The sequence below is a fragment of the Convolutriloba macropyga genome, chromosome 14 (genome assembly GCF_964194025.1).
Source record: "Convolutriloba macropyga chromosome 14, txConMacr16.3, whole genome shotgun sequence".
In the NCBI taxonomy this organism is placed as follows: Eukaryota; Metazoa; Xenacoelomorpha; order Acoela; family Convolutidae; genus Convolutriloba; species Convolutriloba macropyga.
Window position 1 is genome coordinate 19179193 of NC_134481.1, and position 14976 is coordinate 19194168.

At 36.4% G+C, this 14976-nt stretch overlaps 1 protein-coding gene across 2 annotated transcripts in view; it reads left to right on the plus strand.

The window, feature by feature from the left end:
* LOC142353684 (glutamate receptor ionotropic, delta-1-like) overlaps positions 1 to 14976 on the plus strand; it is a 335919-nt gene that overhangs the window by 18601 nt on the left and 302342 nt on the right. For both annotated transcript variants that reach the window (XM_075405992.1, XM_075405993.1), the window contains exons 5-7: positions 8912 to 9020; positions 9623 to 9755; positions 12959 to 13060. In XM_075405992.1, the coding sequence (XP_075262107.1) occupies positions 8912 to 9020; positions 9623 to 9755; positions 12959 to 13060 (344 nt within the window). The remainder of the gene's footprint in view (positions 1 to 8911; positions 9021 to 9622; positions 9756 to 12958; positions 13061 to 14976) is intronic.

Sequence of the window (14976 nt, forward strand, 5' to 3'; positions counted from 1 at the left end):
AGATTGACGCCAGGTGCGTAAACGCAGCTCGTTTTGTGATGGGTTTCGAAGCGCGTTTCATTAAATCGAGTTTTGCAACAACGGATTGCTGATCATAGTGGGTAGTATAAGGTGATTTTTGATAAAGTTCGCGAGGAATATAATTAACTAAGCCCATTCGTGTGCCTAGCAAGTGTTCAATTTCAAAATGGTAAGGCAAAAGCCTTTCGACTTAGCGTTTGACTCACCTATTGTATAATTTATTGGAGCGGCGCTCCTTCATTAATGAAAGTAAAGCAAGTTGGTCTGCTATAACCGTAAACTTTTGACCATTAAGATAGTATTCGGAATACTCAATGACCCATACAACCTACAACAACTCTAGTTCTTTTATTCTGTATTTTGTTTCTACCGAGTTTAGGAAACCACATGTAAATGCGATTGTCTTTCATCTTTCTTGATTTAATTGTTTGAGTGCGGCACCCAGTCTCTGTTTTGATGAGTCACTTTTTACTCTGGCTTCAAGGTTTGTGTTGTAGCGTCGGTTTTCTGTTGATTCTGCCAGTTTAGTTTTTGTTTCACCAGCACGAGCGTCATGTTCCTCTGTCTAATGATGATTTTCCGATTTTGTCAGCAGTGGCCTGAGTTGTTAACATAGTTTTTCTAGGTTTGGTATGAATTTGCTTAGATGATGAAATGAGCCAAGAAAAATCTTAGCTTTTTTAGAGTACTGGTTGTTTCTAGGTTTAGGCGGATGCTTGTTTGCGGTAAGTCAATTGGTTTTGTTTCCGTTTTTTTAAATTTATTTCCTAGTTTTTCAATTTCGTCGTTTGCGTAGTTTTAATTTCGGTAATTGTTCTGAACTTTTTGTCATCTATTTTCTAAAGGCGTTTTCTGACTAATGTCATGTGTTCTTTTAAGGTTCCGTATCTCACGACGAGCTCGTCGACATAAAAACTATATATGTTTTTAAATCAAATTAGCTCTATTTCGATTGCTTTTTTGAAATTAGGCCGGCAAATCCATAAGTCCATAGAATCCGCTTTCGAAGTAGTATGTGCCCGTCATATCACTGCTTAAGACGTTACACTTACAGTGCCTCGTCGATTTTGAGTGTAAAATGATTTGATTATTAAAGTACTTCAAATATATTGTGGTAAGGAAAGATTCGTTTTGCTCCGTGTTTATGTGCAGGTTTTGTAAAATTAATTGAATCAGACTATCTATGTTCAGCATATAGTATTTGTTTTTGTGTAATAACTTGTTTGGGACTTTTGAATTAAATGCAAGTTTGATGGAGCCATCCTTTATAACTGTAACAAAAATTGGTGGATTGAAGTTGTTATCAGAACTTTCACAGTGTTTATCATTCTGTCCTAATAGATTTTCCAGCTACTTTTGACTTTACCTTGTATTTTTGAGGGAATTTTTCTGCCATTTTGTGACGAAATTATTGTTTTTTTGTGGAATTGTGAACTTACTCTTTGGTTCTTTGAATTAACAACTCTACTGATTAGTCCTCGGAAATCTTCTGTTATTTGTTGCTCTAATGGATTTGGTGTCTTGTAGCAGTTAGCTATTTTGTTTGTAGTTTTATGCTGTTTGATATATATTCCTAATGTCCCAAACAGACTTTGCCCTATCAATGGTCGAAGTCCATTTTCTACTAACACGAAAGGTGCAATTGTTCGTTCCAATTATTAAACTCGACTGTTGCCATTAGTGTTCCAACAGTTTACACTGATTAATTTCAGAAATTTCTAAAGTTCCTCTTTTTTTCTGTTAACCAGTTTGCCTCTTACAATTCTCCGAAATCTTACAAATGACCGATAGTGCGAGATCCGTTGATACTATTGAACAGACGCTTCCTAAGTTCAGTAATAATGTTTCCTGCTTACTTCCGATTTTGACTGTAACATTTTGTGGGGTGATTTTGTATGAAATTCAATCATAGTCTTACAATCAATGTACTTTGTTTCGTAATTTTCCAGAATGTTGACAAATTTTTAGTGTCATTGTCGTTTTTGACGTTTTTTTACGTTCTTTGTTATTTTTTTATTAGGTTTCCGTAACGTTTTTGCGAAATAATGCATTATTCCGCAATTGTTGCACTTTTTTCCCCAAAGCAATGGAGTTTTGTTTATCAATTGGTTGCCAAGCTTGTCAATATTTTTTACATTGATTTAACTCGTTTCGCTTAAAACAATTAGTATTGAATTGATGTTTTGCTTTTAATGCTTTTATTGTTAGTTTTGGAGTGCTGTTTATTATTAATTGATTTTCTACTCCTACTTTCTTGTTTTTTTTTGCTGCTTGGAGTGCTTTGTTGGGTTCAGTTGTTCCACGCAGCAAATGGCGTCGTATTTCAGTGCCTGCCTTGTTTGTGATGACTATGTTTCTTCACCGTCTGAAAAATTAAAATTCTTCGCCAATTCCCTGATTGTGCTGTAAAATTGCTCTACACGTTCGGCTTTTTCTGTTTTTTTTCAAATGTCAAAGGTATCCAGTGAAGGTGATGCCGCGAGCTCTCACAAATGTGGCTTCCTTTGTGATCCGCAATTCGATCTTTGCTTACACGTTTAGCACTGCCTGTGGTTCTTTATGGTTTAAAATGCGCCTACCCTCGTTGCCGATGCTCAAATACTATAGGGACACACACTTTTGATCGCAAAGATCCCATGGTCTATCGCAGCATAGTATCCCCGACTCTGCTCCGTTCTGACGTTTTTGTTCCCACAGTAGTTTTAGTTGCTCGTTTCTGGACATTCTCTCCATTTTGGTTACGTCGGTTGGGTCATCGATTGGTTGTTCAAAATGGTGTTCAAGTGGCATGGTTACTTCAACCGGTTTCGGTGTGAGTAAGACGTCTAGGGTGATGCCTTCTTTGGATAAGGTTGCAACTTTACTTGCTTGTGCCATTTTTCCTCCGTAATGGTGGTCGGGATGATTTTTTTCCTAGAAAAAATTGATCACTAACGGCGTTTTCCTGTCTGCGCCACGTCGTACACGCTTGTTGTACGAGAGGAAATTATGTTTCTTCACGGCGCAAGTCAAATAGTTTATTTGATTATGCTGAATCGTGGAGCAAATCAAGCTTTAAAAACTTGAGAGTACTGGATAAATTATTGCTGTGCTGTTTGGCGGAGGCGAATCGGGTTTGAAGTTAATTCAGAACGTATTATCATCAATCGCGGTGCGATTAAGTTGGTGTACTTGTTCATTGTTTTTGCCTGGCGAATAGAAAACATGCAAGAACTGAACTTAAGTGATTACTACGGAATCAGTTGGTCGACTAAGCCTATTGATCTGTGATCATTCATTGACGCCGCGATTACGACAATATTATGTTCTTAAAAATAGTTGCTAATTTGCTTTCCTACTTGGCATCTGCATAGATTGAAGTGAATGCGTCGCAGTACCGCATGTATTAGAATAAAGTTTGTAAGAACTTTTGTGTGCTATTAGTAATAGCATGTTCAAGTAAATCCGCTGGTGGGAATTGGAAAAAAACGATGAAAACAAGATAAGAAATGTTTTTCTTGGTTTCGTTGGTTATAAATAGGGTCGCCAAAATCAATCTGGATTTTTTCATTTGGCTGGCTTCAAGGCTTAATAGATTTTCAATTTAATGAAAAAGTTACAGGTTCTAGATTTGTACTAGTTTTGAGACAATATGTGCATTTTATTGTTTTGGAGATCATATCACGGTTCATATATTGCCACCAAGCAAGGATGGCCATATCTGTATTGTCCCAGCTTCCGGGTTTGGTACGGTGGAAAACGTCGATTAATGCAGTTTTAATGGCGTGCAGGATCACAATGCGATTGTGAATACAGAGAATGTACGCAATCATTTATCTCGTTTAGGATTTCATCCTTTTTTGTCGGGTTAGCTAGACGTCTCTTTGTAAAATTTTTGCTTAAAGCAAAAGAAAATAAATCTGCTCAAATATCCGCTGACGTGTTTCTTGTTTTTGCAGGGAGTGCGTTGCGTCTTTTGGTTTCTGGTGCTTGAGATGTTTGTCCATCCCCTTCCTCGTTAAATCGGACTCTTGTTGGTAAGTTCTGTTTAATGTTTTTCAGTGTCTCTTTTATGTTAAAGAAATGTTTAGCAATTTGTTTACAGTTTTCATTTTGAGGATCTGACTCGTTTTTGGCTATCAAATTGATGAAGTGAATTTGTTCATAAATTTTGTATAATTTGCCCGTTCTATTTAAAGAAATTTTTTGAATTTCTTTTCGTGTTGTATTTTGGTGCTGCGTGAATTAAACCATCTCTTTGCGGAGTGTTTTGAGTGGTAATTAGTCCACTTGTGTTGAAAGATTGACGTCAGGTGCATAAATGCAGCTCGTTTTGCGATGCCTTTCGAAGCGCGTTTCATTAAATCGAGCTTTGCAACAACGAATTGCTGATCATAGTGAGTAATATAAGGTGATTTTTGATAAATTTCGCGAGGAATATAATTAACTAAGTCCATTCGTGTGCCTAGCAAGTGTTCAATTTCAAAAAGGTAAGGCAAAAGCCTTTCGACTCAGCGTTTGACTCTTCTATTGTATAATTTACTGGAGCGGCGCTCCTTCATTAATGAAGGTAAAGCAAGTTGGTCTGCTATAACCGTAAACGTTTGATCATTAAGGTAGTATTCGGAATACTCAATGATCTATACAACCTACAACAACCCTAGTTCTTTTATGCTGTATCTTTTTTCTTCCGAGTTTAGGAAACGAGATGTAAATGCGATTGTCTTTCATCCTTCTTGATCTAATTGTTTGAGTGCGGCACCTGTTTAGATGCGTCACTTTTTACTCCGGTTTCAAATTTTGTGTTGTAGCGTCGCTTTCCGTTGATTCTGCCAGTTTAGTTTTTTTGCTTCATGAGCACGAGCGCCATGTTCCTCTGTCTATTGATGTGTTTCCGGTTTTGTCAGCAATGGCCTGAATTGTTGACATAGTTTTTCTAGGTTTGTTATGAATTTGCTTAGATGATGAAATGAGCCAAGAAAAGTCTTAGCTTTTTTTGAGTATTGGTTGGTTCTAGGTTTAGGCGGATGCTTGTTTGCGGTAAATCAAATGGTTTTGTTTCGGTTTTTATAAATTTATTTCCTAGTTTTTGAATTTCGTCGTTTGCGTAGTGGATTTTCGGTAAATTTGTTCTGAATTTTTGTCATCTGTTTTTTAAAGGCGTTTTCGGACTAAGGTCATGTGTTCTTTCAAGGTTCCGTAACTTACGATGAGCTCATCGTCCTAAAAAAATATATGTTTTAAAATACTATTAGCTTTGTTTCGATTGCTTTTTTGACATTAGGCCGGCATGTCCATAAGTCCATAGAATCCGATTTCGAAGCGTTTGTGCCCGTCATATCACTGCTTAAGATGTTACACTTGCAGTGCCGCGTCGGTTTTGATAGTAAATTGATTTGGTTATAAGCGTACTTCAATTTTTTTGTGGTAAGCAAAGATTCGTTTTGCTCCGTGTTTATGCACAGGTTTTGTTAAATTAACTGAATCAGACTATCTATGTTCAGCATATGGTATTTGTTTTTGTTTATTGATTTGTTTGGAACTTTTGAACCGAATGCAAGTTTGATGGAGTCATTCTTTTTAACTGTAACAAAAATTGGTGGATTGAAGTTTTTTTCAGAACTTTCACAGTGTTTTTCAATCTATCCTAATAGATTTTCCAGCTCCTTTTTGGCTTTAACTTGTATTTTTGTAGGGATTTTTCTGCCATTTTGGTGACGAACTTATTGTTTTTTTGTGGAATTGTGAACTTACTCTTTGGTTCTTTGAATTAACAATTCTGCTGATTAGTCCTCAGAACTCTTCTGTTATTTGTTGCATTAATGGATTTGGTTTGTTGTTGCAGTTAGCTATTTTGTTCGTAGTTTAATGCTGTTTGATATATATTCCTGATGTCCCAAACAGACCTTGCCCTATCAATGGTCGAAGTCCTTTTTCTACTAACAAGAAAGGTGCAATTGTTCGCTCCAATTATTGAACTCCACTGGTGCTATTAGTGTTCCAAGAGCTTACACTGGTTCATTTCAGAAATTTCTAAAGTTCCTCTTTTTTCTATTAACTAGTTTGCCTCTTTTAAATCTCACTGATCGATAGTGCAAGATCCTTCGTTACTATTGAACAGACGCTTCCTGAGTTGAGTAAAAATTTTTCCTGCTTACTTCCGATTTTGACTTTAACCTTTTGTGGTGTGATGTTGTATGAACCTTCATTCATAATCATACTATCAATGTACTTTGTTTCGTAATTTTCCAGAATGTTGATAATTTTTTAGTGTCGTTGTCGTTTTTGATGTTTTTTTACGTTTGCGTTGTTAATTTTCATTGGTTTTCCGTAACGTTTTTGCGAAATAATGCATTATTCCGCAATTGTTGCACTTTTTTCCCAAAGCAATGGAGTTTTGTTTATCAATTGGTTGCCAAGCTTGTCAACAATTTCTACATTGATTTGATTCGTTTCACTTAAAGAAATTAATATTGAATTGTTGTTTTGCTTTGAACAATTTTATTGTTAGTTGTGGAGTGCTGTTTATTATTGATTGATTTTGTACTCCTTCTTTCTTGTTTTTTTTTCTGCTTGGAGTGCTTTATCGGGTTCGGTTGTTCCACGCAGCAAATGTCGTTGTATTTCGGTGTCTGCCTTGTTTGTGATGACTATGTTCCTTATGATTGTTTCCTCAAAGTCTGAAAAGGTAAAATTCTTCGCCAATTCCCGGAGTGTGCTGTATAATTGCTCTACACGTTCCGCTTTTTCTGTTTTTTTTTCTCAAAAATCAAAGTTATCCAGTGAAGGCGATGGTGGCTTCCTTTGTTGTCCGCAATTCGATTGTATTTAACTCGTTTATCATTGAGTATAACTCTTTATGGTTTAATATGCGCCTACCCTCGGTGCCGACGCTCAAATACTATAGGGAGACACACTTTTGATCACAAAGATCCCATGGTCTATCGCAGCATAGTATCCTTGACTCGTTTCTTTAGTTTCACGTTTCTGGTTATTCTCTCCATTTCGGTTACGTCGGTTGGGTCATCGATTGTTTGTTCAAAATACTGTTCAAGTGGTATGGTTACTTCAACCGGTTTAGGTGTGAGTAAGACGTCTAGGGTGACACTTTCTTTGGATAAGGTTGTGACTTTACTTGCTTGCGCCACTTTTCCACCGTAATGGTGGTTGGGATGGTTTTTTTCCTAGAAAAAATCGATCACTATAGTCGTTTCCCTAGATCCTGATGTCTGCGCGACGTCGTACACGCTTGTTGTACGAGAGGAAATTATGTTTCTTCACGGCGCAAGTCAAATAGTTTATTTGATTATGCTGAATCGTGGAGCAAATCAAGCTTTAAAAACTTGAGAGTACTGGATAAATTATTGCTGTGCTGTTTGGCGGAGGCGAATCCGGTTTGAAGTTAATTCAGAACGTATTATCATCAATCGCGGTGCGATTAAATTAGTGTACTTGTTTTTTGTTTTTGCCTGGCGAATAGAAAACATGCAAGAACTGAATTCAAGTGATTACTACGGAATTTCTTATTGGATTGCATAACTTATCAACAGAAGAATGGGCAGACATTTGACATGAAACTAAAATGTTTCCATCAAAATATGAACAAACTTACCTTTGGAGAAGTTGCAACATATGAGCAATATATGAATGAAGCTCCACAGACATACACAAGTTCTAGTTAGAGCGCAATTTAACTTTAGCTATTAAAGGAAATTAGGAACGAAATGGTGGTTTAAAATGGTAATACTGGTACCTGTGTACCACAAAAAAGGTTGTTTTAATTGAAAACATCACCACGCGGTTGCTATCGAACATCACACGATTGTTATTCAACAGCTCAATTTAACCTTGATAGCGATACCAACCGTGTGGCAATTTTCATTTTTTTTACAAGAGGTTTCGAAATATTATGGTTTTAATCAATTATTCTTTTGCAATTTTTAGTACCTTGCGTCGAATCATCTTAATGATTCGACTTCTAATTGAATTGCAAACTAAATTAAAACTACTTGAAGAATTAAAAAACAATCAGAACACCAATACATACCGAATTTCCCGATTGTATAACGGGAGCAGAACGATACGATCCAATTTAATTGGATTATAAATTGTTTTCAATTAGTTTTTGAACTTTGAAATTTGGATTTTGAAATTGTGAAGTTTGAAAGTCTTTTTTCAACTAGCTTCTCATCTATCGTTCTTTTCACGAACTTGAAATTTTGTGACACAACAAAATGCGACAGTCAGTTTTATTTACAATGGTCATTGTTCTATTAAGAATGCATGTTTTATGGATTTAAATTTGGGTTGACAATTTTATTTTACACGTTCTGGAGAACTGCTCTAGCGTAGAACGTCGAAATGAACAAATTAGTTGAGTAAAAGAATTACGATGAAACTTAATAGAAGCCATGCTTCAAAGAGAAAAATATATCTTTCAAAATTCTGAAGTAAAGGTAACCAACAATTGAAATTTGGTTAATTTAAATTTTGTTGTCTCTGTGAACTACTTCACTATCAATAAGAAACAGTCAAAATGGTCCATCGTTCTTCGGAAAATTTTGACAAGGTCTGCAAAAAAGCTGGCTTAAGGAGGGGGAGGTGGTTTATAAGTTGGAGGCAAGCTCAAGTACAATATATTGGACCTGTTTTGTGTATTCGAAACAACTCCGACTGGCAGACCCTTGTTCTCTGTCAACCTTCTAAGTGGTAAGAACGGATACACGATCTCTCTATCTCTCTGAGGTCGTGGAGTTGGGGGGGGGGGGGGGTTCTGTCATAACATTAAGCTCTCAAACATGGACTACTTTCGCTGAGAAGTTGAAACTTTATCAACAAAGCCAGCAACCAGATACCTAAAGCAGAATTTTTGAAAGCTGATAAACGGTTGTTTGTATATGATTGGTTTCAGACGATGCCCGCAATGCCAGATTTCGGAGAAAATTGGCACAAACCAATGTGTTCAGATATGAAATTGACACTAGCAAAAAGTTCCAGGTCGACTTGGAGACCGAACTGAGGTAAGCTGTATTAATTATATGTACTGAATATATGTTACTATATAGTTTTTATGCCAGCTTATCAGTATGATTTAAAGTAAAACTGACCTGGTTTGACCGAAGTTGAGAGCAATACACTTTACCCTATATTGACCACGCACGCCATACAAAAATACTATGCATGTTCTTTGTATGATTTCTAAATTTTCTACATCTGGTATTTATATGCCATTCGCTTTCCCTTTTATGCCAATTCTCATATTTTCTCCAATAAATAACTTTCAAATATTTTACTCAACGCTTGGCTATCGTTTTTTGATGTAATTTTTTTACATTTTCCAATTGTTATGAAATTGTATGGTATTTCAAACTTTTTCATTATGGCAATTGTACGATTAAACAATTTTTCAAATTTAGAATTATTAAATATTTTGCTTGGCCCATCTTTTGGATCAAAATTGGGCATCTAATTTTGCATATAAACATGTTTTCTAAAGATAAAGCTGGCATTTTCTGTGTGAAAAAAGATAGATATTTTTTTCAGTCAGAGAACTAGCAAGTGGGAAAAATGAGTTTAGATTATATTTTTATTGGCAGAATTTTGACAAATGGTTCGGTTTCAGCACATTCAACAACTCACATAACTTTGAGAACTTTGTGGTGATTGCATCAGAGGACAACTGTGTGAAGATTCTCGAGACAGCTGCCAAGTACAACATGTTCAGACTCACATTCACTTGGGTGCTAGCTTGTCCTGTAAGTTGAATCCTTAGATGAGATTAGGATTTATGAAAAGGCCGTGGTCGACCGATATTGAGTATTTAAATGACCGATATTGATTATGAAAAGTTTTTGGGGTCGAATTTAATGGTCAAGGTTAACTTTGAATTGTCGAAATTTAGACTTGTCCTTGGCACAAAAAGGATGCGTTTTTTGTACTTTTTAATAGCCGCCGTCAGCCTCTCAACGGCTATTATTTAGGCGCTCTCCTTTTTTACAGTTCAAAGAATTTGAATTGTATTGGGGTGCTGTCTTCTTTCAATAGCCGCACAGCGATAGCTGGGGCTATTATTGGCCTTCTCTTGGTTTTTTACAATTCAAAGAATTTGAATTGTACTGGGGCGCTGTCTTTTTTTAAGATCTGTTCACACATTTTCATGATTTTTGAAGTCAAATTGGAGTAGTGATTTTGGTCACACCGAAACAGGAAGTGGAGCGAAAAAGCGAGTGGTTTTGCGGCGTGAAATTTTTTGCTCTAAATTTAAAGTAGACTGAGAAAACGGTGTTTGAGCAAAAATTCGCTTTCTCGCTAGTGGTTTTTTGTTCACATGCGGCAATTTCACTTTGATTTTTACTAATTTTTTGATATTTTGGATCAGATTTTTTTTCTAAATGGTTTTCCCAATCCATTCATAGTCCATTCTAGGTCTAGTTTTCTGTTTAGTCAAGGAAAATTCCTTGAATTGTACGTCAGGACTTGTCCTGCTGTTTTTTACAATTCAAAGAATTTGAATTGTAATGGGGCGCTGTCTTTTTTTTAAGATCTGTTCACACATTTTCATGATTTTTGAAGTCAAATTGGAGTAGTGATTTTGGTCACGCCGAAACAGGAAATGGAGCGAAAAAGCGAGTGGTTTTGCGGCGTGAATTTTTTTTTCGCTCTAATTTTAAAGTAGAGTGCAAAAATGGTGTTTGAACAAAAATTCGGTTTCTCTGTTGTGGTTTTTTGTTCACATGCGGCAATTTCACTCTGATTTTTACTGTTTTTTCGATTTTTTGGATCGGATTTTTTTCTAAATGGTTTTCCAATCCATTCACAGCTCATTCTAGGCCTAGTTTTTTGTTTGAATTAAATTTTCATTTCTCGCTAGTGGTTTTTTTGTTCACATGCGGCATTTTGACATTGATTTTTTGTTTCTTTTTTCTTATTTTTGATCTGATTTTTTTAAAAATGGTTTTCTCAATTCACTCATAGTCCACTCTAGGTTGTTCTGTTTAGTCAATGAAAATTCTTTGAATTGTACGTCAGGACTTGTCCTGCTATGTTCTTTTATTTCGTCGTCGTGATTTTTGTTACGACCATATGACGTCACAACCACTTCAAATTTGCTTTTTGTTCATTCGTTCATGAAATTTCAACTGAAGTGCGTGTGTGACGTCATTTTTCCCTCTTAGTGGAGCGAGTTTTTTTGTTCATTCGCGTGATTAAATTTTTGGTCACACTTGACTTCCCTCACTCTCAAAAATGACTTCCTCACTTTGAAACTGACTTTTATTTACTTTAATTCAAAGAGATAAGGTCAAATGGGTGTGTGTGTGTGTCACTCTAAATGAAAATTATTTGAGAGCAGCTAATAGAGGCATCAATAACTTATACAGATTTTTAATCAAAATATAACATATCAATCAGCCTTCAATGAAAAGACGATTTTATTGTCTCTCTTTGTTACTGTTTTTTCGAGACTGCAAATCTACGAAGCTATTGCGGCTATTTTCTGGCAATCTGTCAGCTATGTTAAGGATCTGTTCACACATTTTTTAGATTTTTGAAGTCAAATTGTAGTAGCGATTTTGGTCACGCCGAAGCAGAAAGAGCAGCGAAAATGAGAGTGGTTTTGCGGCGTGAATTTTTTTTGCTCTAATTTGAAATTAGAGTGAGAAAACGGTGTTTGAATGAAAAATCGCTTTCTCGCTAGTGGTTTTTTGTTCACATGCGTCTATTTCGCTTTGATTTTTAGTGTTTTTTTCTATTTTTTGGATCGGATTTTTTTCTAAATGGTTCTCCCAATCTATTTATAGTCAATTTTAGGCCTAGTTTTCTGTTTGAACGAAATTTCCGTTTCTTGCTGGCGTATTTTTGTTCACATGCGGCATTTTGACATTGATTTTCTTTTTTTCATTTTGATCTGATATTTTTAGAAATGATTTTCTCAATTCACTCATTGTCCGGTCTAGGTCTAGTTTTTGTTTAGTCAAAGTAAATTCTTTGAATTGTACGCCAGGACTTGTCCTGCTATGTTCTTTCAATTCGCTTTATCTTTTGATCACGTTTTTCGTTTCACATGAGTCACGATCTTCACGTTTGACTTCTGACTTACCTCACTCACTGTTTCAAGTGAATGGTTTTTAAGGCCATTCACTCGATGAATTACGCAAGATAGTGAATACAGTTAAGGTCAAAAGAGCAAAATCAAAGAGACGGGATAAACCGATAAAGCCCGGTAATCAAGTCATTGAGAATTAGGTTATCAAAGTTCAATAGAGTGTTTGCTAGCTGACATTGGCATTAAGCCTATCAGCTTTCAGTTTAGAAGCTGAGTTAAGTATAGTTTTAGAAACCAAGTGAAACTGCTCGCCGAATTAGAACACCTTTTGGCACTGAAAAAATAGAAAAAAATTTGGTCGGCTTATCTCTTCTTTTTTTTCTTTTTCTGTTTCAATCCCGACGTGCATCAAGCGCGTCAATGACGGCTATTTTCCTGCAATCTGCCGGCTATATTTTTCGTAGATTGTACGTCTATAAAGCGCCCCTGATCTTAAAAATGCACCAATTTTGACCACGGGTAGACTTATAACAATAATTTTGGTAGACCGTGTCTGAGTATTAAAATACTGTGGGTCCAGCTATGAAAAGAAAGCGGGTTGAATTATGAACAAACGTTGGGCACACAAGACGTAAACACACACACACGCACGCACACACACAGACACACACACACTCTCTCTCACGCGCACACACGTCCACACACACACACACACACACACACACACACACACACGCACACACACACACACACACGCACACACACACACACACACACACACACACACACACACACACGTCCACACACACACACACACACACACACACGCACGCACACACACACACACACACACACACACAGGGGCACCAACACAAACACACGCACTGTAAATATGCATACATAAATCTGTTTCAGGATTCAGATCCTGCTTCCCTGAAGATAAACCAGAATTCAACTTTTGGAACAATCGTTCTCTTCAAACCCGACAACCACATCTCTCTTACAAACAGTTCAGATGTTAGTGTGCAAACTCAACCCCTTTTTTTACGCTTCAAAACGTGTCTTCATTAAATGAAAATAAGGGCTTTTCATTGGTTTGTCCGGAAATGAAACGGTGTCAATAGTTTTCTTCACAAGAGTGGTCAACATCCCACATTTAATTGAGCCTTAATCTATACCACAGTTTCCGTGCATATGCTGTTCTGTGCTAAGCTTTGTTTTGTTTAGTTTATCGACCAATCATACTAAAAAGAGGGTTTGCAATTGCTCCACGCCCTCTGTGTACGCGCAATGTGATTTTTTTTATTGGGATGGCAAATTTTAAAAAAAAAACAAAAATAAATTTAAGTTAAGAAATTTGTCTTTGAAACTAGAGAGCTTGTTCCAAATTAACACATACAAAGGATTTCCCAGGCTAAATGCAATAATATAACAAGAATTATTATCAGCAATCGTGACCCGACAAAAAAGCAACACAAAACTGTCCCATTCAAAAAGTTCTAAATTGCAGACAGAACGTCCGAAGCATTTAAAAGATGGTGACTCAACTTAATAATCAACAAATATAAATCTCTCAATTAAGTAATCACATTCAGTTCATCAAAGTAAGAAAAACTGTAAGAAAAAACACAGTGAAGCTGTCTGTGTAAGGAAGAGCTCTTACTTAACCATAGCTTCAGGTTGACCATAGCCTGACCAATGTTGGCTGCAATGATGGTACCACGTGAAAGTTTCAGACGCAAAAAAGTGGCCATCGTCACCAAAAAAAGCAATGATGCTCATAAAAAGAACAGTCTGAAATGTGGGGAATAATAAGAAAAAGGGCAGCTGAGAACAGGCCGCTGTGGCCTAATGCTGTTCCGCTGCGATTACGCAGGAACAAATTATTAAAAGTGGATGCAAAGTTGGTTATTAAACAAAACAACAGTTTTCGTATTAATTGACGGACGAGCATATGGTCCCGCAAAGACACAAAAGCATGAACTATTGAGCCGCAATGGCCAAGGAGACACCCAGCCAAAAATTATTTGCTAATCAAAAAGATCAACAGGGAGACAGCGACCAATATACCAACATATAATTCGAACTTTAGAGCGGTAAATTTTAAGCGGCTGCATCATCATCCAAAAATGAGCGATCGCTCATCACTGTTTTGATATGAAATTTCAGAAAGCTTATAATAGCCTAAAGTGATGAAAAAATATGTACCGCGACTCATGTCACAGGATGAGAGAAGTAAAACTGTTTTTGCCATTTTTCAGCCAATGACTTTCTCGAACATTCGCTTTATTGGTTATGCGATGGGAAATTACCAACAGCTACAGACGTCTATTATTAGGTCTATTATTAGGTCGGTCGTCTTCACAATTCTGGCTGCAGGATTAAAATTTCCTATCCTTTATGCTCACCTACCTTAAAAAACAAAATGAACCATTTGAAAACCAAGTTTGTGTATTCATTGAGATAATTAACTTTGCGTTGGTTTAGTACTCAAGCCAGCGCTTAAATATTCAATTTTAGAAACAAGCAAGAAAAACGAAACAAAAACTACGCTGATGAATATGTCTTAACTAAATGTAATTAAGCTATACAAATAACTCAATTGGATAGACAAGGTTTGTAGCAAAGTTTTAGTGTTTTTTTTCTGTCTAGTCCAAACTACCGGAAACCACTTTGCCAATTGGGCGACGTTTCAGTGGACCCCATTACCTCAAAAAAGAGTTTTCAAATGCAAATCGGATAAATTTTGTTTTTTCCTTTGAGCGTGGTCACATGATCGACAGGCGTCCTTAAGCATTAAAACAAGCTCGATTTGTTTTATGTTGCAGCTGATCATATCTATAAGATATAGTAGAACGTTCATATGCCTGACGAAAACAATTGCATATTTTGCTCGGCAATTTCTCGACCTACAATCTTACGTTTTTGTTTTA